At 39.6% G+C, this 26,904-nt stretch overlaps 2 protein-coding genes across 3 annotated transcripts; one reads left to right on the forward strand and one right to left on the reverse strand.

Moving 5' to 3' along the window:
- Window position 1: 1 nt before the first annotated feature.
- LOC145453505 (large ribosomal subunit protein mL48-like) lies at window positions 2-2,071 on the forward strand. Its single transcript, XM_080331479.1, has 4 exons — window positions 2-145; window positions 459-634; window positions 988-1,192; window positions 1,763-2,071. The coding sequence occupies exons 1-4, from the start codon at window positions 2-4 to the stop codon at window positions 1,853-1,855; spliced, it is 618 nt and encodes a 205-aa protein (XP_080187605.1). The 3' UTR covers window positions 1,856-2,071.
- LOC145453486 (rho guanine nucleotide exchange factor 7-like) lies at window positions 645-26,721 on the reverse strand. Of its 2 annotated transcripts, none has more exons than XM_080331461.1 (17): window positions 25,991-26,721; window positions 24,919-25,030; window positions 24,581-24,675; window positions 22,560-22,765; window positions 20,908-21,045; window positions 19,783-19,900; window positions 19,659-19,718; window positions 19,102-19,245; window positions 18,731-18,896; window positions 16,379-16,539; window positions 16,020-16,107; window positions 14,999-15,166; window positions 12,493-12,570; window positions 6,615-6,705; window positions 6,495-6,549; window positions 5,691-5,764; window positions 645-1,989 (listed from the first exon to the last, which is right to left on the reverse strand). In XM_080331461.1, exons 1-17 carry the CDS (start codon window positions 26,090-26,092, stop codon window positions 1,875-1,877), a joined length of 1,971 nt encoding a protein of 656 aa, XP_080187587.1. In that variant the 5' UTR covers window positions 26,093-26,721; the 3' UTR covers window positions 645-1,874. The 2 variants fall into 2 exon arrangements, with proteins under 2 accessions (XP_080187587.1, XP_080187586.1); XM_080331460.1 differs by having other exon boundaries at window positions 14,957-15,166.
- Window positions 26,722-26,904: the final 183 nt, after the last annotated feature.

Raw genomic sequence — 26,904 nt, forward strand, 5'->3', positions numbered from 1 at the left:
CATGTTATCCCGCACTAAAAATGTTATACCGCTAGTGTCGGCTCGTTTGATATCGACCGCAACTCAATCGAGAAACGAAAGATTCTATCCGAACGTAATACTCCGTTCCGATCTCGTCAGTGAAGAAGGACTTGTTCGGGAAAAGGTACTAAACCCGTGAGTTAAGGGTCAATTGTGTTAAATGTACGTGATGTGATACTATTTAGAAAGCTTCTGACCATGATGAAACTATGATTGTGCTAATTTACCGTGTGGTTACTACTGAGGGCCAGCGTAAGGCAAATTTTATACTGCAAAGGCAACCTAGCTGAAACTTGACTTCACTTAATGGTCTTCAAGATCAAAACATTTCAGCTTGTGCTGCAAACCGGCCCTTGAACTCAAATAGAACTTTGCTACGTAACTAGCGCTGAATGGATATCACTGTTTCACTGACTGATTTTATCATAAATCCGCAGGTCCTGACGAGGGCCAAGAAAAACATGTTTAACGAGGAAGACCACGTGGCTACGAATCCTCATCGCTATGGAACCGTGAACATCATGGTGGAAGGATTCGACATGGTGGTCGTAGAAAAATTCACGCAACACATCCACAGGCTGGTGCTGAAACACAAGATCAAGGTGCCGGAAGTGTAAGCGCTCTTCGTTTGGTATAGTTTTTATTGCGTTGCGAATTCTTGGATAAAAACAGTCACGGAAAGAATAATAAATCGGTAATGTCGTCAGTCTTCGTGAGTTTGGCATTACGTTTGTATAAAAAACTTCACATGCATTTTGACATCAACATCGGCAATCAAAATTGCATTCGACGGGACGCAAATTGTTAAAGAATACTCCTGCGATGTATAAATTAACATTGCTGTCTTGTCGAGCCCATTTAGACATGATGTTAGCCGATCCTATTACAAAAGGTAATGCTAACCTCTTCTGCGATCTCATAAAATTTTGTGAGGTAGCACCCGTATAGCATCAATTTCTATTCTAGATATGCGTTGCCGACGGCGTTCGTTTCCGTGAAACACGTTCTCAACGAATTCACCAGCAACGTGAACGAAATGCAAAACATTGCGGACCTTCCATGGCACGGGCGGGTGGTGCAGGTTTACGACATGGAGGCGTTAACGGCGCCGATACTAACGCAAACTTTAGCGAAGCAAGTACCGCCCGGAGTCAAGCTGTCAATACACGAGGTGGGGGTGCTTAATCGCTAGCATCATACCGTTGAACATACCCAGAGGTGATCCACGTATTCATCGTTGGTACCGAAATACAAATAGCAGTAACGATGTCAATTTCTACTTCAGCAGTAGCCTGCGAGTAGAAGTAGCAATTTCCAAGTAGCCTAAGTAAAATAGTTAGTATCGTACGCCTAGCTTTGTCTAGAAAACGAAAACTGAAGTACAAGTCTAAAATTAAAACCACTTGATTGCAAGTAGACAAAATACGAGTATTTTTAAAATGTAATTTTGCCGAATAAGATCAAATTTATCTTTACTACCGGGCCTTGGGGGTTCCGTATCAAAATTCCAGACATGCGTCTTGAGCTGTTTACAGTAGCTAAATTTGGTAACTGATCAATGGAACATGAGTAGGTTAAGCAGCGCTGAATGTCCGGCTGTCTGTAATCTTATTTGCAAACATGCTGATGTCCGACAAGACCCATCTACAATATAGCATCGCATGTAATAAGTGCATGAGTCAACGATGGTCTTCTAGCTTGACTTTTACTATAATGCACCGATTTTCCGTTACCGACGCAGTACAAGGAAGAAGACTTTATGCGGCGGCACAACGAAAACGAGGAACTCAAAGAGGCGCAGAAGGATTATCGTAAATTGCGTTTCGGAAAATGAGACCGAAGGACGGGCCCGGTCACGTGTTTGTCTTTTTGTCGCCTTCGTATTTTGCCGAAGATGAGGAGGACCTTCGTAGGGAGGAGTGTGACGTCCCAGGTTTTGACGAAGGATCGGCGGTGGCCTTCGCAGCCCTGCAATCAATGAATGAATAATGATTTGTTTTTGATATACCGTAACAGTGTTGAATGCAAATATTATGTGTGTGAAATTGAATTCTGTGTTCCCGAGTACGCGTCGGTCGAACGCTGGTTGACAGCAACAGGACAGTAAGATCGTTGTGTAGCCGGAAAATGTGGTGTTTTCATTACCACGCGTGTGAAAGTGAAGCTGTATTTCTACTCAATTGCTAGTAGAAGCGATTTCTAAGACATGCAAAACGAAAGGGGGAAAGTGTGTGGTTCTTCGAAAGTAACGACACATAAGATAGGTGCACGCGATATTTATATTTACATTCAATTGTTGTGAGGCAGGGATATTTTTCCTGTTACGGCAATTTCACTGATGACGTCAATGGAAACGGCTTCCGAATAAGCGAAAACCCACGCCTACAAAGTAGTTTACTTTTAGGGTTACCATACGTCCTCTTTTAAGAGGATTTGTCCTCTTTTTTGACTTTTTTGAAAGTGTCCTCGAAGGACGCCCTTTTGTCCTCACTTTTAGATTAGGTCAGATTTAGAGCAAATTGCGAGTAATAGCCGTAAATTAGCACACAAGTGACGGTCCAGCGGGTATTTCGGAGTGAAAAACGGTGAATTTAGCTCTGAGCGAAAAGATGACCTTTTTTTTAAGTCATCCACCTAGAAATGTGGAGAGAAAAATGGTATTTTGAGCTCTGAGCGGACTGGTTTTGCAAGTCTCAAATTTCTGAAAAAATCTCCTCTTTTTAGATTTCCAAAATATGGTAAGCCTAGTTTACTTTGGAATTGAAATGAAGTAGAACGACTTGAATGAGAAGTAGGAGTAGCTAACATCTACTAGAGAATTTGTTACTGACCACCTCTGATATTCTGGTTGTTGGTTTTGATATTTAACAAAATTACAATATGTCATGTGCCAGCTGTAGAGCCCAATCACAGTGATATTTATTAGTTATTAGCGGATATGTCAGGTAATCAGTCAGATAATCTCAATAGCAGGGTACTACTCATTAGAAAGAATCAGGCTTGTATTTTGCCGTGAAGGTGGAGATGCTCGAGACGGTTGCCGGCAAAATGTTGTTCCACAATCTAAGTAGACCTTCTGACATGGAAGTCAAGTGATGCAGCTCTATCATATGATTACAATATAATTTTTAATGTTGTGGGTAGCCACTCTTTTACCCATTCTACTCAAGACTATGCAAACTTTCTATTTCTACGTGAATTCGCGTTGGGCAGCCTTAATAACGAACCTCGACTGCTAGCAGTGACCAAAGCTATTCCCATTAGTATAGCAATGCTTCAGACAAAAATTTATCGCTCAAGCATCTCAATCATTTCATAGCTGGCATTAATTATGATCATCTTGCCCGAATTTGACTAGGTTACTGCGATGCTGGATTCAAATATGGATATAAGAATGGATAAGGATAGGGTAGGAATTTGATGACCAAATTTGTAAATGTCAAACGACTGAAACTCGCTTGTATCAGAAACACAACTTCCGTTTGAATATGCGGCGGTTAGTGAAACAGTGTATCAGCAATCAAGTGCATGTCATGTTTTTCAAATTGCTTGCATCTTACAATTGCAGAAATCTTCAATTCCTCACTTAACTACCTTTTAGTGATAGTTGTGAAATTATGTTATGCAGTTGCGACTAATCGTTTTCCATCATTCGATCGTACTGCCTCAATACTTTCCACTATGACTCTGGTTGCGTAGACCGCTAGTTTCTATGGAGAACATGCATCAGCTATTCTCAAGATTGATTGATGACTACCGCAGCAAAAAGGTCTTATAGCAGAACACAAGAATGAACAGGCAAAATAAGACGACAAAAAAACCATGCATTCCGTATTATACCAAATTTAATAACGTCAACAAAACAACATTAGAATGCCGTCCAATCATCGCCGGACGATACAAGCGACAGAAGAACGACGAAAGAATCAAAAGCTGCTAAATGCAATAAAGATACAGTAGTAATGATGGTACACAAGGAAAGCACTGCAGTATTCGTTTATACTGCATGATTAAAACGGTGAACGCAAAGAAACTATATATATGGCGAAGGAGTTAGATCAATAGGAAAATTATCCACGGCGCCTTTCCAGGACACGAATTCTGCAGAACCGATGCGTCGATATGAATATCGGCTGGCAGACAAGTCAAAAAATGTATAATTTCAATTACATCGGCGCTGACAGTGAAAATAGAATCGTGGAAAACGCGTCGATTAAAACATAATTCCAGAGGGAGGTATTGATACATTCGAAGCTCGGTGATGCATTGCCAAGACAAGCATCGCCCGCTAATACACACAGGTCATGACCAACGAAACACAAGTTCCACGGCCGCTCATTGGAGAAGTGGAAATACACAAGTCAAAGATGGATTCAAATAGGCTTGAAATTGGTATTGATGTGTTCTTGGACATTAGCATGATGCAGATATTAGAGTCAGAGTGATATTTACTGAAAGGGTGGTTTGAGCTGGAATGGGGCTGGATCTGCCTGGACGTCAATTCAGACTGGAATCAATTTCCGATTCGGATAAAAAAAAAAGCCTGAAAGTACTCAATGGGCATCAAACACAAAATCGCTGAATAAACACTATCTCTCACCGTCTAATTACATTTAGCAACATTGGAATTTAAGTGATTTTCGTTATTGTCAAAAACAATCCTATGACCTTGAATATCATTGACAAATCCACGCATCGATGATCGAAAAATACTGGGGTCCGGGTCATCACAGCCATAACGCAGTATGCTGTGACGCCTCCAACACCAGGAATCAGTAAGCGAAAGTGTCATCTCGATTTCACTATCAGCGTGTATACAGGAATCGCAAATCATTGAAACGCTAATAGGAATCGACACATAGGAAGGTCAAACGTGCGAAAATGAATCGTAACAGAAGCTGGAGAGGAGCATGCGAAAAAACAAGGCGTAAAGCGAAAAAGAATCGTCACAACGCAGGCGGTATATCAGAGTTGCCGTGACTTCTCACATCTGCAGTTTGAGGTAAACATATTCAGCCCGCGACATATATTTAATTACTATATTCACATCAATCAGGGCAAATGAAATGGACCTATACAATTCCGTTTGAAGTTTACGCCCTAGATTTTGAAGCAGTGTTTGTGATTACTCGCGTTAGACGCAAGTCCAGCAATAGCACAGGGGATTAACTGGCTACCGTGTAGATCGCACACAAACGTGAGATCACTCTAGGTCGAGAAATAAACTATACGAAAGCAGTATATTATATAAATTTTGGTCAAGACCAATTCTGATATTGAAAATGAAATTTCAGGAGTAAACAAAGTGACCGTTGAGGGTCGAGACTTGAAAATGACCGATCGATTAATCTCACAGAATGCACGAGCTCTGAAAAGTGGACAACTGGACACGCGTTAGTATCGTAGAGGAGACTGATATCACAAAGTTGGGCTTTTTGTACCGTTTACTACCTGACTCCTCCACACCTTTCAGGCGTATTTTAAGCAGCGGTGGTTCTCAAGCATCAATCCGCCGCTTTGCATAACAACGAAACCCATCGCGCGAGATGCCAAGCGCACAAAGCATACAAAGAAAAAGAAAACAGCCATGCTAGCATTCCGACGGCGACTGTCTCGAATCACTCGTAGGCGACGCTGCGTCGGGCGCCTGATTCGCGTCGGCCACAGACCTTTTGATGATCCGCTCTAAATACTTGCGAGAGTTGATCTCTTCTTCCAGCTTCTCATGGAATTTTCTTTGCTCCTGAAAACGTGAAGCGAATGGTTAGCTGAGTAGAAGTGGGCCGTAAATTTCTACTCTATTACTAGTAATACTAGTGACAGGGTAAGCAGAGTAGAAGTTATGCCATAAATTTATACTCTATTACTAGTACAAGTGACTCGTTAAACATAATGAAAAGGCACAAAAGGGACTGAAGAAAGTAATTTCAAAAAGAAGATTTGGTCGAGAGGACGAGAACTTTGTTAGCAGTTAATCGGAGGTGGGTAGTTTCAAAATGGCGAGATGCTTCTTTGTGACCAACGCCAACCGTATGACGAATGACACTGCAAACTGGCGCCATTTTCGCAAGCATATTCAGTTTCTGTGATACATAAGGTCTACTTCACCAGGTTCTTAGTTCTTACGCTAGTTGCACGTTCCGCATTACAGCGGCGACCGACTCAGGTCTACCATAAGATCTGCGATAGCAGGTCCTTTTCCGTGTCTACCTTGCAAAACATGAGTAACTACGAATAAAGAGTGTGCGGAACAAAATATAATATCGATGTCTTCATGAATTCAACAAGAAACACACATCGTCACTAAAATAACTTACAGCAATAAATTCACAATTTCCTGTCTAATCACGCAAAACCGATCACAACCATACCATGATAAATTACAACACCGACGTCACCGAAAAAACCAGCATGCGATTATTACTGTAGCGAGCAATGATTACGCATTGCGCATGCGTGAAGAAAGTGCCTACCTTGACAAGCATGGTGACTTGGTCTTTGAGGTCATATACAGTGTCGACAAGGCTCCTATTTGCGAGACAAAATACAATCGTTACACGAATAATCACCGGGACCCAGTCGCTCGATCTTACTTTTCCTCGAGACCTCCGTCAGCCGCGTCTTCCACGATTATTTTCTCTTCCAAAATTGAGGTCTGTCTCGGCTTCGTTCCAGGCAAATGCACTAAAGAAGGAATATGGCAGTGCTCGTTACTCGATCACCATCCTATTCTCTCTCTACACATACTAGTCATCCTTTAAGATGTTTAATGAATCAAGATAAATGTAGATGCTTGTTGATGACTAGCACCTTGATACAACCAAATACTCCCGAAAACCAGGCCCAGTAATGTAAGCAGTATTATAATGTGAAATTTGAGTGATATACCAACAAGCCTGTACGTCACAAGGCAGGTATCTTTCGTTTCTTCCTACAACTGCAAGTGTATGGCTAAAAGAGGAGCCAGTCTATCCTTCAAACCAGAATTTACGGGACAGACGCATCATTTTGTTCGGGTGTGAAAGGTTACTCGCAGCCAGAAAGCTCGAGGAAATTGCGATCATGGACTTTAGGACAGTTACGTATCAGTGGTAGTGTTGGAAACTATCATGGCATTTCATTGTCAGATACGAGTTAAATTCAGATCAAAGTTAGATAGATATCCGAATGGGGATTTCGTCGCATTCCGATATTTTCACACTATTCTTTTACTAAATAAAAGGCAGAATGGCATTTTTGGAGCATAATGGGAGGCGTGGAGATGAAATTAATAGCCAATCGGCATGTACTTGAACTAAGACACTTTTACTTCCTAAAGTATCTAGTAATATTGTTCAAAATCGATGGTTCTCATGAAATCATTGTCTTCAGTCAGTCTCCAATGTCTAGTGACTTGAAAATGCAGTTCAACAGTGCAGTTTTTCTACAACTACATTTTCTCAGAACAGTCGAACAAAACAGATCATTTGATAGATCGTCAAGGTCTTACGAAATTCATTGCAGTAAGGGTCAATATATATACTGCAAGCCTTTCAGGGCTTGACAGGACAAGTATCTGCTCAAATCAAGCTTTACAATGGTAACAAATCACCAATTACTAACAAAGACGAGTTCGGCCACCGAGTAGAATAAAAAGCATTCAAGTCAAGTGCATATCTTCAATAAAGATACGAAAGAATACACACCAACACCAAATTGGCGCACCTATTGCATCCTCGAGAGTATTACTCACTACATCTTGTTATTACTGATGACCTTACCTCAAATATATCAAAACACATTACCAATAATAATGACATCACAAATGACTACCAGTTTAGTATTCCAAAACAGACACCAAAGTAGCAAAATGATCTCGACCATTTTCCTGGTGTAAGCAATCCATGCCACACAACACAGATGTACATATATTCAATTGAATAAAAATACCAGGAACGACATTATACAAAGCTGACCTCCGAATATTGCTAGTATGGTTATAATCACCAACATTGTACGGCGATACTAGCAATCTCAAGTCCAAAACACACGACACTATAACAAAAACAGTTACCTCTCGCTGCGTTAGAACTGGCACCATGTACATCCCGATGATAACTCATTTCCAATAATCCCCGCAATATAGCAGTTTGAACACGACGTTCACACAAAACACGGTAGCATATCAATATGACCAAAGAGCTCTCAAACAAAACCTTCCTTCCTGTACACAATCACACAATAGCAGTTCAATGAAGATCGGATCAGCGTGCAAAAATGAGATGCATTGCTTTCGACTACAGGAAGCGATACCGCATGACGTGACATTGCATAAAGGTCAGAACCCTGGTGACAGCAGCCAATCGAACAAAATATCAGAACTTCATCGGTCCGCATTAGATTCCTAGTAACATGAAGTAACGCGTAGCATCATGTCGTGAAACAAAATGATCATGAGCTTGATCTGCATGATTTTATAAAACTGCATAAGATGCCGCACAGTGAGTCACGAGGTTTAATGTACCAACTGAAGACACAATCAACTACCATACTTACACCTAGATAATTCTAATTGTCTAATTACTACGAAATGACGTCAATCTAACTCTTAATCCAATTGGTCAAATGTTTCTATGCTCTAATTTTAATTCTAATCTAATTTCTTGTTATCCTGAACTGTATAGCGAAAAGAACCAAGCTTGACGTATGGCGTAAAGCTTTGTTACCATTCTTATACGTATGAGAATAAAAACTGATTTAATTCCTTGATGTTAGTTGCATTTCTTTGTGCAATTTCAGTAATTCTAATTCTTAATTAACTTTGAAAATCTGAAAATGTCCTAGTTGCTGACTCTGGCTACTATACATCCACAGGCACCGCCGACTACTAATCAAACATTTGCAATAGCCGACGTCCCGACGGCGTGCTTGAATATTCGAAATCTGATACTACAAAGTCTGCAAATTTGCCAGCTCAGATTTACGACAGCAAATCAAACACCTGAAGTCGTGACACGTCAGTGTTACCGTTTAGAGTCATCAAATTGTGGAAAAGTGGTCGTGTTGCAGGAAAATCCGCGCACCAGTGATGCATTATTCATGTCCTGTCTCCTTAACAGCAGTCATATGACTCTGCAGATACATCTGGTGTGTGCCACATGATTAGCTGAACACCGCATATGCTTAATAAGCTAATTGGCACCGGTGGGGCAATAAATACACCATTACAATGCCCTTAAGGCATCATTCCACAAAACATTGGTTTCTGACTATAAATTAGTTCTAGGCACAAGCATAGCGTAAGAGGTAATCGGATATCTATAATTGCCTCACAGCACAGCGGACCCTGCCAAATCCCACTCCAAACCACTATACCCAAAGAGGCTTATCTTAGTTAGAAATCAACATGGCACTTGAGATCGGAATCATCCCACTTGATCATGCAAATGACGGTAACTATAGCCTTCCAGAAAAAAGCTCAACAATACCTACGCTACATCTACACCGCTACTATAAACACTGCACTAACAAGTCAGGGAATCCAAAACTAGATAAAGTGCAACACTAATCCAATAACGTTTTCTAGTAACCATTTTCTGCTTTACTGTATCCCCACAAAGACTAACTTCAGATACAAAGTGTCTTAAGAAGTTATGCCTTTTCAAGAAACACAACACAAATCACTACTACAGAGTAATACTTGGATAGCGGGGTAAAACCATAACCTTCAGTAAACCATATAATTGGGTTACAGAAGCTGTACGGTGGGTTTGTATATAGCACAAAAACGAAATTCTAACTGCTTGGGATTACTGGTTCCACAGTCGTTATTGCCCAGTTACTGAGTATTCTATTCACATAGGAATGAATAAACAAAAGAACCAACTGTTGAGATCACCAATTGGTATTCATAAAATTGTTTAATAGTTTCCCCATCAATCATATGAAAGTTCAAAAACAAAAACACCAAACCCCTAACAATGCAAGGCGCTGTATATTATAGGATGCCCAAGTATATCAGACTGCCCACTAATCAATAACACTGCAAAAAGATTATTATCAATCCATACAGACTGGCGCTTGTTGATTGTTCCCAGACATTTTGGTGTCTGCTAACCAAGCTAACCTAAGCATAACCCCAACCCAAGCTGACTTCACTTCAAGCCTAATCATAACCCAAGCTAACCCAGCTCTAACCCTAATCTCAACCAAAGCTAAATTAACCCTAACGTTAACTCAAGAAAACCCTGACCCTTTCGCAAGCTAAATCTAACGCATCCATAACCATTGGGCAGCTAGAAATCATTGTAAACAACCTAGAAGCACCGATACACCAGATATCTAGATATCTCTGCTACAGACTTACTAATTTCACTTTACAACTTTTAGCCAATTAAACATGTCGTCGATTGAAGGTTTCCAGACCACTGTGCTATCTCCTAAACAAGCCATTTCCATACTTGTCTAGATATGCATATCTGGAAATGTTACATCATCTTGAGTTTACAAATTTCAAGTATTAGGGATCAGCAAACAATAAACTCCCATAATACAATCAGGATCAGCAACAGGCTAACTTATGTATCCTCTCGACCTCGCTTTTTGGCAACACAAAACTAAACTAATCATTAGTGAACTGCAGCTCTATATTAGTCACTAGAAAACCAGACAGCGACCAGCAAATTCTACAGCCATCAATAGCCGAAAACAGTGAATAACAGGCAAAATCTGACATATATGCACAACATAATTAGCATGAATCATACGTTGGTTAAATTTGCCACCAGCAGCAAGAAATACCTGTCACCATCAAAGAATTCATGCATACAGTGTGATAGATTGCTTCCCAGTGTACAAAGAAGATTACACTGCCAAAGCTACATCATAATAACGAAAGTAACAAATCGAAATTTATCAGCAATAATATCTCGTGGGCTATTCCAAACACTGGACTATGCTGCCAAAAATCTAAGTATGACTTAAATTTCAGTAGCATATTGAAATACGAACAAAGAAGCTAACCTGCCTGGCTTTCAACACAAAATAGACTCGGAATTTTCAATCAATTAGAAAATATCAGACATCTCATAGGCCCAATTCACAACAAAACTTTCCAGTGACTAAGATCACGTCATTTAGTGCTTATTTAAAATATTGATTAAGGCTCATGCGTCGAAGAATTGATAGTCATTGTACAGGATTAAATAGTCAATATTCTGTAATTTATGGATCCGGAGCAGTATGTGATTCATTCTTTACAAAAGTTTAAACTAATACCTGACCAGTTCTCCAAACCGTAGTCGGTATACATTCTCGATTTCAAGTTTCCGAGTCATTAAGGATTTGTCAATCATAAGTCTAATGAAACAAGTTCAGTAGGATTCCAAACATTGGACGCATGAAACAAAGAAATTCAGTTTGGATAAGGATTTCAGAAGACTGAAACATCCAAGAATACTCACAAGATAAAGCATCATTCAACAATCAAGTCCAGGCTATACCCGAATTTCATACCATACCAAAGGCGTTTATCAGCAAAAAAGTATTTCGACTACCAACCACCACTACCCAATACCAGCTTGAGAATAATCAGTTATGAAAATGCACACAGAAATAGAAGGCAAGCCACTTTATACATCTGTCTCTGTCTGGAGTTCAAGAAAACCTTCACACATCTCATTATGCTTGAAGGGCAAAATGCCACAAAGAGGCATCATTCGAAAATTGCTATATTAAAGCCCTTCTACCGTGTATGACGGAATGAACGTTCACTAACAAAATCTCCAAGATAGCAAAGGAGGATTATTTGCAATGTTTAACAGAAACCGATAAACTTTACCCTATCCACAAAAATCAGGATACTAAATTGCCACGGGTGCAAATTTTTGGACCGGAATTTCGAGTTAAGATCAATGGTTCCCAAACTTTTTTGGCTTGTGGCACACTAAAAAAAACACACTTATTTATGTGAACATACTTCTAAAACAATGCTGCATTGTTGACAAGTTTACATACCAATTGCAAGCAGTCTCTATCGTGCACAGCTTTCAATTCCAGGCAAAACAAAGACAGCTACGTTCACATAGTCGTGGAGATGCACATGACAATAAAATTCTGATTGAAATCCTCTACCATGGGTGCAAAAGCAAAGGAGACAGCCGTAATGCATCCGTTTTTGTGAGAACAGTGTTTCAAAAATGAGGCATTTCCTAAATCAACGAGCTGTTTTACTACAGAACGATTTCCTGATTCAATGCTTCCAAATGGGCTAACCACCCATCTAAAGTTGTGAAAAACAAATACAGAGAAGTAATATTGCATTGAAAGTTGAAGTGCGCAGTGCCAATTGAAAACACCATTCGATATGGGCAGTCCGCATAAAAACCGAGCATCAGCCACACGAATATGAAGAGTTATCACAAGTGTGAGAATTCATGTTACGCCACGCATGCCCGACAGTCAAGACACGCAAAGACCCGCTGACACACTTACCGGGGCCTCTCGAGTTGACGGGGTGACAGTAGTACTTGAGCACTTCCAGGACTTCTTGCTCGTCCGGAACGCGGGCAGCTGTTATACAAGACAACAGTTTGAAAGAGCTGCAGAAATAACAAACTCAAGATGCAAAACAGTGATCGAATGATTGTCAGCGCTGATAGTAAGGTCTGAAGAAAAATTGGTATTAATGAAATTTTAGCGTTTGTTTTGGGTCAAAAACATTTGCTGTAATAATGAACACGCAATGAAATCGGCAGAAACGAGCAAACTTAGCATTTTCGAGTCGAAATTAAGATTCAACACCAAGTCGAAATCGAAAATTGATTTCGTATTGTGTCAATATCCGAGTCTGAAATTATGAGACGTCTTAAAGTCCAAATCCGGTTTAAAGATGGCCCTAACATTATATCTCATACAAATCGGGCCAAAATCTGCAAATCCGGATTTATCAAATCCCAAACCATGTTTATATCTGCTGAAAGCTGGACATTCCTATGCACAAAGGTGTTTAGTCGAGCTTTCACCGGCAGGCTTATCCGAAAAATTTTGCTTCACGTTTCAAAACTGTAAAACACGACCTCAATGGGATGCGAAACCAAGAAGTAATATATCGTTGGATTCACAATTTTAACGCCCAGCCAACTACACAATGAAGCTAGACGAGAGCAGGGCGACCGAGCGTGTATATAATCAAGAATACGAACCTTGTTGTGAAAACGGACAAGTTTTGGTTACTTCCTCATAGAGTCCACAACGTATGCCTAGTGCGAATAAATACGTGCTATTCACTGCGACAGAGATTACTTCTTTCAAACAAGCCACGAGTGACCGCTTTTGCTCAAATAGTTCGATCGATACTATCAACACATGGTAGAGCGTTTCAGACTGCATGTTTACGGTGAAACGCTCTAAAATATGGTGATATATACACGCACGATTGCCCTGCTCTCGTATAGCTTTGTGGCGTAATTGGTTAGGCGTTGAAATTCTGAATTCCACGATATATTACTTGTTGGATTCGCATCCCATTGAGGTTGTGTTTCACAGTTTTGAAAAGTGAAGCAAAATTTTTCAGAAAAACCGTAGGCGAAAGTCAGTTCAGCGTCAATAAACTACTGAAAATAGCCGTGCCAGCGATCGCATGAACCTACGAGACCATCCACAATGCCCATATTGGGACTTGATTTCTGCCGGAGAACACAAGTTTTTTTTAGGAACTCGGCCATTAAATTTTTGCATCACCCGTTTTCTTTACAGATTCACGAACTAGCATGCACAAGTGTCAGTCTAAAATGAATGAAAATAAAAAAAATTGCGTTCATTCCAGCATAGAAACAACGTGCGCCAGCACATACTCAAAATTATACGTTAGTGATTGGTTTACAATGAATAGAGCACACGAAGCAGCCTGTCAACTTGCTTAAAAGACCACAGGTGGTCAGCAATGAAATACTTTTACTCTTTCAGAGTACTCAAATTTTGAGCTTGCACTGCTTACTGAAGACTACTTGCACTTATACAGCCTACTCAAACAGTTTTTTTTAGTCAAGACTACTCACTTTTACCTACTCGGATTCTCACAGACTAAAATAGTTTTAGAACAAGTTTACATCGATTTTACGAGCGAAATTGTCAGAAGAACTGCACGAAACGGCTCCTATATCACGGCATCAAAAGAGATTTTCGAAGACTTGCAGGTATTCATAGTGTATTTAGCCATTTTGCATTAGTCAGGAATATGCATATCGCATTTAAAAAGTAGTACTTTTTGGAACTACTTCTTCTCCTGTAGCTACGGCATACTTTGAAAATCGCGATCGGCTAATTCCAATACAATTTAAAAACCAAAAATTTCAAAAATACTACAATACCAAAAAATAAATGTGGAAAATGAAGCCATTAGAGTTGATGATTAGCATTATAATAAAAAAACAAGCATTCGCGAGAGCATTGAAGTCCAATCTGAAAATCCCTTTTTACATTAAACCATACACCTTCAAAGTACCCTTTTCACTATTTTTTTTCTATAAAGCAGAATGCTAATGGATTTTTGTCATTTTTAAATCCGCCCCCAAAAATTATTTTCTCGTCTGTAGCTTTTTTACATTTAGTTTAGAATTTTTTCAATTTCTCGGCGACAGAACAATTAGACATTTTCATTGGTTCTCTACCATCGCTGTAGCACGGAATATTGATTATCAAGGCCTTTCCCCATGCGGCGCCACCTAGTGACAAGAAAATTTCAAATCGCATGATCTTTGGAACCTCTGAAAATTATTTAAAGTTTTTTTTATTTACTCGGAATCAAAAAAAAATATGTGCAGATGTTGGAGAATTCCGAGGGTACGCATTACGCAGAGGAGGAACTGAGATTTATCAACCGATTTCAAAAAAACGTGCAACACCGCAGGCAAAACAACACAAATCAAACCGCCACAGGCCAAATGCGCGCTATCACCTGACTCTGTAAATCGATCACTGTCTTCGTCGATAGTCTTACGGTAGTCTGGCTTTTTGCTTTTGCCTTTTCCCCGTCTCGTCGATTTCGGGCTTTTGGGGTTGTCACGGCCGCCGAAGAGGTGTCGCAGGGGCGCGGCCGGCCGTAACGACAGTATGCGATGATTCTTGTCTGACTTCGCCCCCGGCGGGTAACAGTAGTTCGTCGTAACTGACAAAAAATGGAAATTCAAAAGACTGCATATTTCCTTCACATGCCTTGTACAATAGGGTTGTTCAAAAATTGCTTTTTTTCCCAAATTTTACTGGCTGTACATCAATTTTGCCCCAATTCAAACCAGTAGAAGCTAAGCTATTGATGTTCAAAATTTAGGATTTCAAATCATAGTATTTACGGTGGGCAGACCTGTAATAAATAATTGAAGAATTCGCCTACGCAAATACTATTTTTTTCAGGCAACCTGACAATTTCCAATGATTCAACCAAGTCACGAGGTCCCGAGTCACAAGTCAATCTCACTTTTATAGTTTTGACTTGAGTACGAGTCCAAATCAGCGAGTAAAGGGTCGAGTACGAGTCATTGTGTTCGCTTTTCAGTTCAACCCATTTTTAAATCTGCTCGAGTGATATAGAATGGCTCGCATTCATAATACCGTAGTTTTGCTCAGTCCCGACAGTTTCTGGCCCGATTTTCCAAGTTGCAGGACTGACAGACGAAATACCCGGGGTCAGGGGTAAAACCGTGAGCAACTAGTAAAAAATTGGAAAGAACATTCCAAATCAACAAATATACGATGTACTTTTCAATTCTCTACTAGTTGCTGACGATCACCCCTGACGAGTTTCAGCCGAAAATATTCAGGTTTATTTCAATATGAATATCAGATGTCATTCCATTGTAGATTTCATCGAGGGGTGAAGGGGTCACATAGTTTTACAGTTGATCGGGGACGGCTACTTCAGAAATTGCAAGACGTGACTTAGCAACCAGCACAAAATGTCCCCGGGAACACAGATTGAGGATGGGAACACTAATCGATGTAGATAAGAAAGTGTTGCTTACCGTGCATGCCTGGTTTGGAGATCAATGGCGGAGAAATAGCTGGCGGAGACGACAGCTCAGGCGTGGTCCGCTCTTGTCTGGCGATTGGCTGAAAGATGACAAGCCCGTTAATGACGTAGTAAACTTTACGTATACTGCTGGAAGACAGAGACGAGAATTTAATACGTTGAAATCAAACTCTGAATCAGCTCACATCTTTTAATAACGGACATTTCAGAAACCATTCCGTCTGAGGGGGACAAAAAACATCGCAGAGGTAGTTATTGTGTAAAAAATACCGCCAAGTAAACAAGACAACCAACGGAAGTGTCGCTAAATAAAAGAAACACTCTTCTGCCAACCACCGGCGTACTCCTTACCCCGGTAGTTTGAGGAATCTGCACCACGGGCACTTGACACGTGGCGATTGGCGACTGCCGGGGCTGCCTGCACTGCTCGCATTGCGACTTGAGCACTTGTAGCCAGCGCCTTTGCTCTTCCGTGGACCGCGTCACCACTATCTTGCTGTCGATGAGCGAGCCTGGAACAATACAAGGCTAGGTTTTACAGAGAGAGAGAGAGAAACTAACCGCAGCAAGCTGATTTTTTGATAGCTTTTAGGACCGCTAAAATATGCAATACGGGGAATCTTTAAAAACTAAAACCTCAGTGATAACGCCCCAGAATAGACCCAAAATACTGTTGAACACAATTACCATTCATAGTATTTAGCTGAAGTCGTCTTAGTCAGCGTCTCTACTGAATTAGAAACAGAATGTCATCAATTTCTACACTTTGCAAAAACAGAAGTAGCAATTTCTAAGACATGTCCAAACTTCTTCAAGTGGACGTATGAGACGCCTAAAAAGTCCTCGCGTAAGTAGTTTCATAAAGTGTATTCGGTCAAGAGTTCACATATTTTCCCATCTAATCCAGAGGTCTCAAACTCAAATGTGCTCGCGGGCCAATTTTCCAGTTTTTACGACGCCGCGGGCCGCAGCATCAATAAGGGTATTCCATGTCTTTCCAAGTAGGCCTTAGTTGACGGGATGAAATTGTCCTATTGGAAGTGAGCCGATACAGCAGACTGACATTCAACACACATCATAAAAATGTTGTTTACTCTTGTATCAATTTAGGCCTGGCATGAAAAAAATCATCACATTTATAAGTATATGAATAGAAGTGTTGTTGTACTTGATATATCAATTATAAGATATAGACATAACGTGAGCGGAAAAATATATATTGCTATCATAAAAGCTATCACGTTATATTGCAGCTACTACGAATATTGTGAATTTAACCGACTGATAATAGAGACTGATCTGATATCACAGCATTTGGGGTTTAGGAGTGTAACCCAGTCCAGGATCCGGGTATACCCCTGATAAGTGGTTATTAAGCTCATGGTCAATTACCTTCGAATATCAGAGCGGAAAAATAACATAAATACAATAATGAATGTCATAGTTATAGAAATTCCTTAACGCCGAACAACCCATGTTGATACATCGTTTGGAGCGTACCGCTACGGCACTCAGTACTTTTAAGTGGCCTCAATAACATGGTTTAGCGACCCAAGATGTAACTAATAGATTGCGAATGGTTGCCATAAATACTTGCTTAGTAAGCGAAATACCAAGCTGCGACCTTCTGATCTATTACTATTCCCATGACTCCGTGTCCACTCGGGTCATTTTCGGGACTCCGTGTCCACTCGGGTCATTTTCATTTGGTCATCGAGTCAGCCTGAGTCCGAGTAATTCTAATAAAGGTCACGTCCAAGTCTAACTCACAAATTATTTCAGTCACGAATCGTCTATAAGCATAGTGCTGTAAACGACTATCGTCTAAGGGTCAAGGTGTATCATCATGAATTGGAAATGTGGCGAAATAGTAAATATTCTGCTGCATGGGAGCGGATTGAAGTTTGATGAATAGTCTCAGGCTTTCGAGCAATTTAAGAGCGAATATATATGTGTGGCACTTATGTTGTGAAATTATTGAAAATCTAAAATGTCGTCGCGGGTCGCACAAAATGATCTGGTGGGCCGCGTGTTTGAGACCTCTGATCTAATCGAAGGTGGCCGCTTTCAAAATTACAGACGAATATCTTCGACTAACACAAAATAACTAATGACACTACAAACGTGTAGAATCTTCTAAAAAATATTATTTGAAAAAATGATATTTAGAGAATATGTATTCAGTTGCCGTGACACAAGGGCTATTTCGCGTGGTTCTTACGACAATATCTTGAAAGTAATAAAAAATATTCATTCCAATTCTCTACTAGTTGCTGACGATTACCCTTGACTAGTGACAGCCGAAGATTTTCGGGTTCATTTCAAAATGAATATGCTACTCAACGATACAAAAATATATGCAAAAACTATTTCCCTTTGAATTCCAAAGTGTAAAAAAATAGATTTGCCTAAAAATGGTGCAAGCAGGAATCCTTTTCTGGGGAAGCGCTTTTCGGAGTACTCAAGTACTCAGACCAAAGACCTCCTGCAAAACTTCCACTCTTACATGGCCTACAATATTTACTTTTCACATGCATGGAAATCGCTAATTCTACTTATACTCGAGTAGAAACATACGACATCACTTCCGCATTACCGGGGTCTGACATTTCAAGCAACAATGACAGATTCCAGGCCCAAAAGAGTCCAAGTGTAACACGGACTGCGGAAGGTCAAAGTTCAACTTCGAAAAAAGCCGGTCACCCGTGATTTCGAACGCGTGCTGATACGTGGCAGTGTCGTCCAGATGCTTCGCCTGTATTGCACTCAACGAGAGAAGGCACTCGTATCGGAACCCGGTCATGCGCGGCGACACCGACAGCATGATCAGACAATTTGGAAACAGTAGCAAATACCGTTCCTTCCGCTCCTGAGAAAAAATCGAAAAAAATATCATAAAAAAATCGAATTCTATCAATTTAAGTTCCGCCTGCCTGTGGAAATAAATCAACACATAAATGAATTTGAAGTAATTAAAAAATGTGACTTAATATCCTTCAGCTCGTGAAAATAATGTTCAATTGCATAATATAGCATATTGAAATAATTGAAAATCAAAATCTGGTAGCGCTTACGTCTGGACCGCTGAGTATGATCACCGACGACATGTACAACACCGTGCCATAGCTGGAGATGGAGTCGGCGTCCAGGCCTTGAATCGGGCTGGAGAGAATGTGGAGGATTGTCTCTTTGCGTTTGCGAGTTTCCTGGCACACGAGCTGAAAGGGCACAGCCGAGACGTCATGATAGAATCAGTCATCTCGTTGCATAGGTGAAAATCAGACAACGCTACAAAAGACTATGTAAAGAAATTGCTTGTTTTGGATGCAACACGAGATATTATACACAAAACAACACTTGGCACAATACTTATGGTATAATAACAATATCTCCTAAATGGAGATGACTATAATAAATAACTATATGACGATTTAGACCAACTCTGTCTGTAACAAAACAAAATTAACTTCACTAGGATTTTAAGGCAAAAAAAACTAGGCAACCTAAACTAAACTTCTAATTACAGGATGATGTTGCCATGCATCATCTGACACAGCCCGGTACCGCCAAGATACTAGGCTTGTTATTGAAGCATGCACAAATAAAGTAGGCCTACACAGTACACACTTACCGAAATTCGCTCGTACTCCGATATTGCTTGAAGAACGTTGATTTTATCACTGTGGCTGTCCTGGAAGAGAGAACAAAGCAAGTTTCGCCACCTAACAGACCGAGAACAACGGCATCGATCGCACTTCTAAATGCCTTTCCAGCTCCCGCAGTAGATTCGAGTACTCTTCGAGATGACGAAAAGGATTGCTCAGGGCGGCGGTGAATTGTATGAAGTTAGCGTTGGGGTTGCTTTCCAGCTGCCTGGAATACGGGAGGAAACGCATTGGCATAACACGCTTCATCAAATAGACAACTACCAGATGTCTTTTCATGGGCAATCGATGCAATGCAATCCGAAATTAGCGGCAGATTTAAATTATAAATTTCATTAAATTTGGTTCACACTATAGATAGACAGAGATAGTCATTAGTGGCCACTGTTTAGGAGAAAATAACTGATTTTCAATAACCTTGTGATTTCTACCCTTTTTTAATCACAGATCTATTTAAAAAAGTATACAGGGCCCGAACATGACGATCACATTTGTGTCATAAGAGGTCAAAAGCACAGGTGAGCCTAAGATCAGCAACCCTGCCTTATACTGACATATTAAATTGAAAAATTTCATCATGTTTTCATTATCGAGCCAAAAATTGATATGGATGAGCATTAGAAAGGGTGCCTGGACATGTTGGTAATATGAAGGCCTAGCTCCCAGCTACTGAAAACCACAACACACAAAAATGATTGCGTAAGTTAACCATTCCATTGCAATTAGCAAATGGATTTTACATCCAAAATCACCTCTACATGAAGCAGATTGACTTTAATGATAGAGCTGTAGACAATTTGATTTTACATTATTAAACATCAAAATCAAAGTCGATTTTTATATCACTTCGTTACAGAAAAATTCCAAAAATAACTTCTATTTCCCCCATTATTTGCCTGTCCGCGTTTATTAGTAAGGTGGCAATCCACAGGAAAGAATATCACGATTCTTAACCCGTAACTAAATTTCACTTGAGAATTACTTGACTTTGTATTTTTTAACATGCCTTGTCCTGTTTCTACTCCTTCAACACGGGCAAGTATTCGGACAGCATAAAAACTGTGGGGAGGCAGTACAAATATCTATATACATTCATATCAAAGCATGTAATCCAAGCCGGACATCAAATTGTGGTTGATACGTCACGAACTCTAAATTACAGCAGACTAAGCAATCCCAGAACATCACAAGCGGGCGAACATCTGCGGTACAAACCTCGTTATTTGATCTTTGTGCGTTTGTATGACCGACACGGCGGAGGGGTGGTTGCTGCAGTATTCTTCGTACAGCTTACGAAACGTTTCGCTGTTCTTCTGGAAGCAGTGGCCAGGGTTTTGTTGCGGATAGTTCAACCTATACAAACGGAAAAGGGTTAAATAATACCAGGGGGCACACTTCACTTCGAAAATGGCCAACGGTAGTATTAAACCGTCATATAATTAATTTACCGTAAAAGCACAATGAATATCCCTAATATTTTATAAACACAAAATAAGAAATTGAAATACACCATTCTAATGTCGCCTATAACATGTCAACAGTGATTTGCCTGCTATTACCACACGCCGTTGCTGTATTTGATCTATTCAAAAATGAAAGAGGTATTTTGGGATGGGTTCAAAGCAAGGAAGAAGAAATGATAGAAGAATATACACTTATAAAAATATTAAAGCCCTCTAGGTCCAGAAGCAGTGAATTCTTCTACAGTCATGCTATAAATCAATGAAGCAGTTTTAATACATTCAATTTGAAACAATGCTTCAAGGAATTGCACATTAAAGGGACACTGCACTCTAAAAATGATGTGTTCTTAAATTGAAGGGCAAAACGAAAAAAAAAAATTTTGGCCACAGCCATTTTCTTCAGAACGCCACCGTAATTGGAGCTGCAATTCAGTGAAATTTCCACAAGGGTTTCAAGCTTCAGCAGTCACGTAGAGATCAAACTTTATATTGTTGTCAGCCGATGTTATGAAGGAGATATGTCGTACATGCCAAGATGGTTTAGATACCGCGTTCAACGGAAGATGTCCAGTCAGGATTTTCATGTCAAAATCGGGCCTAGTGTATTCTATTTCTTTAGGAAAGAAATAGATCATGTCTAATAATGTTTTATACAATAAAAAATGTTTTATACATAAGAATAGGACATGATCCATTTCTGTCCTAAAGAAATAGAATACACTAGGCCCGATTTTGACATAAAAATCCTGACTGGACATCTTCCGTTGAACGTGGTATCTAAACCACCTTGGCGTGTACGACATATTTCCTTCATAACATCGGCTGACAACTATATAGAGTTTGATCTCTGTGTGACTGCTGGAGCGTGATGTGTTTGTGGAAATTTCAATAAATTGCAGCTCCATTACGGTGGCGTTCTGAATAAAATGGCTGCGGCGAATTTTTTTTTCGTTTTGCCCTTCAATTTGAGACCACATCATTTTTAGAGTGGATTGTCCCTTCAATATAAAGAAATGTGAATTAGCTCCTATGCCTGGAACAACTACATTGCTTTAAAAGGCAATAGCATAACGAATCCTGTATCTGACGGTTTTATATTACTAAATATTATACCTTAAAATTCAGCAGTCAGAAGTGTCATACAATGACAATAAACGCCGGGTGACAAATTGTGGTGAGAAAAATAGGCCTACTGTTAATAATTTGGTGATTCTGACATCATTGTCCTGTTTTCAAGACACGCGCTGCCAGATGAGCAGCTGCAATCACCGAATGCATATGCGTTCGATACAAGCCGGCCTGGACAAGGAGTTAGTCTCAACTCCAAATCCCGAGTGCTCTGGACAAGCTGAATAAGTTGCTGTAAGCCACATGCTTATTAAACGAAATTACAAAACAACGTACTTTGAACAATCTTCCAATTCCTTGACGAATTTGATCTGGAAATCAACAATGGACTGAATGTTTCCGGACAGCACCACGATGTCTGACGCCGGAATACCGTCCCCGCCCGGGACAGTCTGAGGTTGCAGAGGACTTATATAAACTCCCACGAGGTTTTGCAGTTCCTTCACATAATTTCTCTCGGTTTCCAGCAAATTCTGTAAGACCTGCAAGAATAACAAACGGCGATTTAGAAAAAGGGTTGCTTCTTAACACGGGGTTCATGAAAGGCCAATGTTGAAACTATAACTATAAACTACATTGCCCTAAACTAAAGGATCTGTCCTTATTCTCTACTGTATGTCCTTATTTTGTCGTAATTTAATTGCTTTCCACAGGTCACAAGAGCCACACGGACAGTACAAACACTAACAATATTAATAATTGCACTTTAACCGGTAGGCCTGATCAGTCGGCGACAGGGTTGGGTGGAAGTGATTGCCTTTTTTTAGTCATCAGGAAGCTTTTCAGGCATTAACTAGATAAAATAGTAATGAAGTCATCAGCTTTCCAAATGCCACGGTTAGGGGAGCCCCCGGGACACATCCACCAAAAAAAATTGGAGGCCACGCTAATTAAGATTAAGAACTCAAGTTTTAGAAGATACAAGCAAACGACAAGTATACAAATTAACATCAAAAGTCCAGATATATTGAAAGCATGACTAAGCCCTGATAACTCTGAGAAAATCGAAAAGATTTCAATCAATCAACAGGCTTCTAATAGTCTCGTGATCAGACCCCATGATTATGGGGTAGGATGAGTGTTAAGGTCCCAGTGTTTAGTGGAAGTCGGAGGCCCTACCCAAAGTCAATGACATTTCAAAATGTATACACGATGGAATCAATTTTGGAAAGTAGGGCTTACCGTATGTCAAACACACTCACGTATGCCGTACCCCCAGTCTCGTAAACAAGTATCAAATTCTAGAATGGCAAAATGAAGCAAATATCGCAAAACACCACACTACACTAGACTTCTGTTCTCAGTGCAGAATATCAATCAGTAAATATAGTACCTTACTGTAAACACATTTATAGAATAATGACGTCCCAACTCATTTCCATTGAACAAACACAGGGTCATTCTAAAACCATCTATGTACCAATAAATCAGCCAAACTCAATACAGCCAACTCGGAACAATAGGCGAGGTTATCTGCTCATGAATTTAAACCAAGTCACGATTTTTTTCCAACACAGAGTCATTATTTGAACATAGGCACATACTGAGATAAGACAAGATTATACAACATGAATCCATTCCATGATTCCAACTATACAGAGACGAAGATAGGTTAGATAGCTATCAATCAGTAATGTCATGCTGGGCATTGCTAGTGTATTAGGCATTCCCAGTTTGAATTGAATGTAAATTGAAAAAGATGACCATCCCTTGAAGCCTTTTGTGAGTACTACTACGTAGGATTCAAAGTCAATACTCACACCAGCAGGGTTGGCAATGAGCATATTGTGAAATCAATTTACCGGTACATCATATGCACATTATATTTAATCTAACCCTAAACAGAGAAACAGGTGCAGAACCAATTACTGTCAATCAGCCAGCACAATAATCTTGGCCCCTTTAGAATACAAATCAAGCGACAAATTCATGACCACAAGTTCACAACCGATAGATTACTAGACAGCTTTGTATAATTAGGTCACTCAAAAAGGAATTAGAGAAAACAAGATGGGAATTTTGAAGCAAGGGATTTACATCCATATTAATATGCATAAGCTTAATAACCTAAAGATCACTTGTAGAAAAATTGAACATTGTAATTCATAATAATAACAACATCAACCATAATCACAGGATCTATCCAAAACACTGCAAAAAGTCCGTAAATGAGTATCTTGAAATGTACTATAGGCCTATATCATCATGGTAATGTGGAGGAACATGATCGGCATAACAATTTCATCGTAAATTCAATTTGTGACTGAAATGACAAGAAATTATCATCAAGAATTCACCTGTTGATAGTATGCAACTTTTGTCTCTTGTGTCTTGGAATCTACTTGATCTTGTAAGGAAGATTTTTGTGGACCAGCTTGAGATGGTATGGCATCTGTCAAGAGTTGATGTATTTAATCATGATTCTTTTGCCTATGTAAGGAATAACGAACGATAGTGTATTGAGAAAGGCGTGAATATTTTACTTTAATTGAAATTCCAAGATTCTAAATCATTGTCCACACAAACCGCGTACACATAAATTATCCTAATTATAGCTCTTGGACTTACAATACATTACACCAAATGCGGAATGAATGGTAGAGCTAAGCTTATTAAGCTACCACAGCAAACGTACCCGGTTCTATTTTCTTGGTGGTTCTTATTTCTCTAACAAAGTTGCTTGGGAACCATCCCATGTTGCTGTTCAGAGTCCCTTCCCACCAGCCACCATCTTCTTTTTTGGTAACCTGGTACCCAATTTCAATTACATAGAAAACAATAGACAATAGCTCCAATATTTTCCAATTTCATGAATGGGAAAAGAGAAGATTTGAATAATACCGAAGGAACTGCTCCAAACAGCTCAGCATTAGAACAGATGAGTAGACTGGAAAAATACCTAGAACTACGGCAACACGTAGATCTGCCTTGTACTTAAAAATTTGCGATAACTGCAACAAGATTCAATGGAGCTTCAAATATATTGAAAATATCTATTGCTAAAAAATATTTATAAATTATAATTTATAAATTGATAGTATTTAAGATCTGCTTCAATGTCAAGGATGAGAGAGAAATAAAGAGATTTATTGAATGTTCTTGGGATAACTATTGGCAAAAACTTCAGCATGGACAATTGGGCATGCTAGGCATCAAGCTAAATAGAACTAAACTAAATACAATCTGATTTTTGAAAAAAGCATTACCATGAAAAATGATTGTCTATGCATATTGGAACAAAATTAACGCTTCTTCCACGATGTTCACAAGAATAAAAGCGCCTCTGATCAAGTTATGTGGAGACTATCGAAATTTCATTGCAATTACACGGAAATTTGTGAAGATTATTGAAAGATGCATGCAAAAACGATGGTGCATGGGCTTAGCAAATAAAGCTACTTGCACGGTCGAGGCCCAGAAATCTAATTGATTTTGAATTGCTTACTTGCTACGATTACTCACAGGTGACTTTCAAGTATAAGAAGCACTCATAACGTTTAGTCAACAGTTTCATTAATCTCACTGGTAAAATGTCAGAAACTTGAACTCTGGAAAATTTGTTGTTTTCTAATTCACTGGTTGTCAAAATATGAGAGAATCTCTTGAAACCAGGTCGGCCTACTATGAATTATTATTCGTACAAATATAGTAATTCCTTCATAAAATCTGAAGGTAAAACTGATAGGCGCATCTATAGAACTTCTTACCGTGATTATGTCTCCCTTTTTGAAGGCTAATTCATCCTCATTCTGTCTCTGGTACGAATGCTTAGCTCGTACTTTCATAAGCTTTTTGGTGCCGGCACTCATGATCAAATGTTAATGTGAGGCTCGTTAATAATGATAGGAACACGATCCAAAGTTGGAAGAAACTCTCAGGACGTAGTCTTCTTCAATCAGAAATTCAATGGATACAGAAACACCATGCTACGATCTGTATAGATATCACTGACAATATCCTAGTCTGAAAAGTAATTGACATTTGTGGCACAAGTTCAAAACAGCCTTTTCCAAAAGAAGTCACCTCAAACTTTTCATGAAACGCGAGTATCATCAATCACCATAACCAACATTAAACACCTGTCAAGCAAATTAAATATCCTTCGTAAGATAGTTTTCATGATGCAATTAAGTCTTAATGAGAAAAACCGGTCGATGCTAACAACATCATATCTTATAGACAAGGAAAACACAAGTGACATCATGAAATATACACAGAGTGTGATTTTAAAGCGTCAATTGGCACCATCAATTCGACAGTATGGTATCAAGGCAAAAACCATATGTGCACTGCAATGCTAGTCACACAATGATCATGAGCACAACATTGTTCAAGAAATGGGGATTTTAAGTATAGGGGCGCCATGCTAACACACACAGTGCAACAACTATACTTAAAATACCGAAGATAATTACAAAAACAATGCAAGTAATTTTCACCGCTGCAACTTCGACTGGACTTCTCTGTCTATTTCATCACACAGACGGTCCTTCGACATTTGCCTCCAGGTGTAAGCATATATCGATAGTACCATTCCAGTTAGTCCGAGAGCAAAGATATTCTTTCTACGAGATCTCAGGTGTGCGAATTTCTGGTAACGACTCCTGGTCTGATCCGCGAT

Source organism: Botryllus schlosseri, chromosome 13 (assembly GCF_051294905.1).
Source record: "Botryllus schlosseri isolate E-star chromosome 13, Bs_hap1, whole genome shotgun sequence".
In the NCBI taxonomy this organism is placed as follows: Eukaryota; Metazoa; Chordata; class Ascidiacea; order Stolidobranchia; family Styelidae; genus Botryllus; species Botryllus schlosseri.

Excerpts from the sequence above, each read along its gene's own strand:
- LOC145453505 (XM_080331479.1), top strand. The coding sequence starts at position 2 with ATGTTATCCCGCACTAAAAATGTTATACCGCTAGTGTCGGCTCGTTTG. Across the intron at positions 635-987 it reads AAGATCAAGGTGCCGGAAGT|ATATGCGTTGCCGACGGCGT; the intron begins GTAAGCGCTCTT and ends TTTCTATTCTAG. Across the intron at positions 1,193-1,762 it reads TCAAGCTGTCAATACACGAG|TACAAGGAAGAAGACTTTAT; the intron begins GTGGGGGTGCTT and ends TTACCGACGCAG.
- LOC145453486 (XM_080331460.1), bottom strand. The coding sequence starts at position 26,092 with ATGAGTGCCGGCACCAAAAAGCTTATGAAAGTACGAGCTAAGCATTCG. Across the intron at positions 25,031-25,990 it reads AAAAGGGAGACATAATCACG|GTTACCAAAAAAGAAGATGG; the intron begins GTAAGAAGTTCT and ends ATTGGGTACCAG. Across the intron at positions 22,766-24,580 it reads AAGTTGCATACTATCAACAG|GTCTTACAGAATTTGCTGGA; the intron begins GTGAATTCTTGA and ends TTATTCTTGCAG.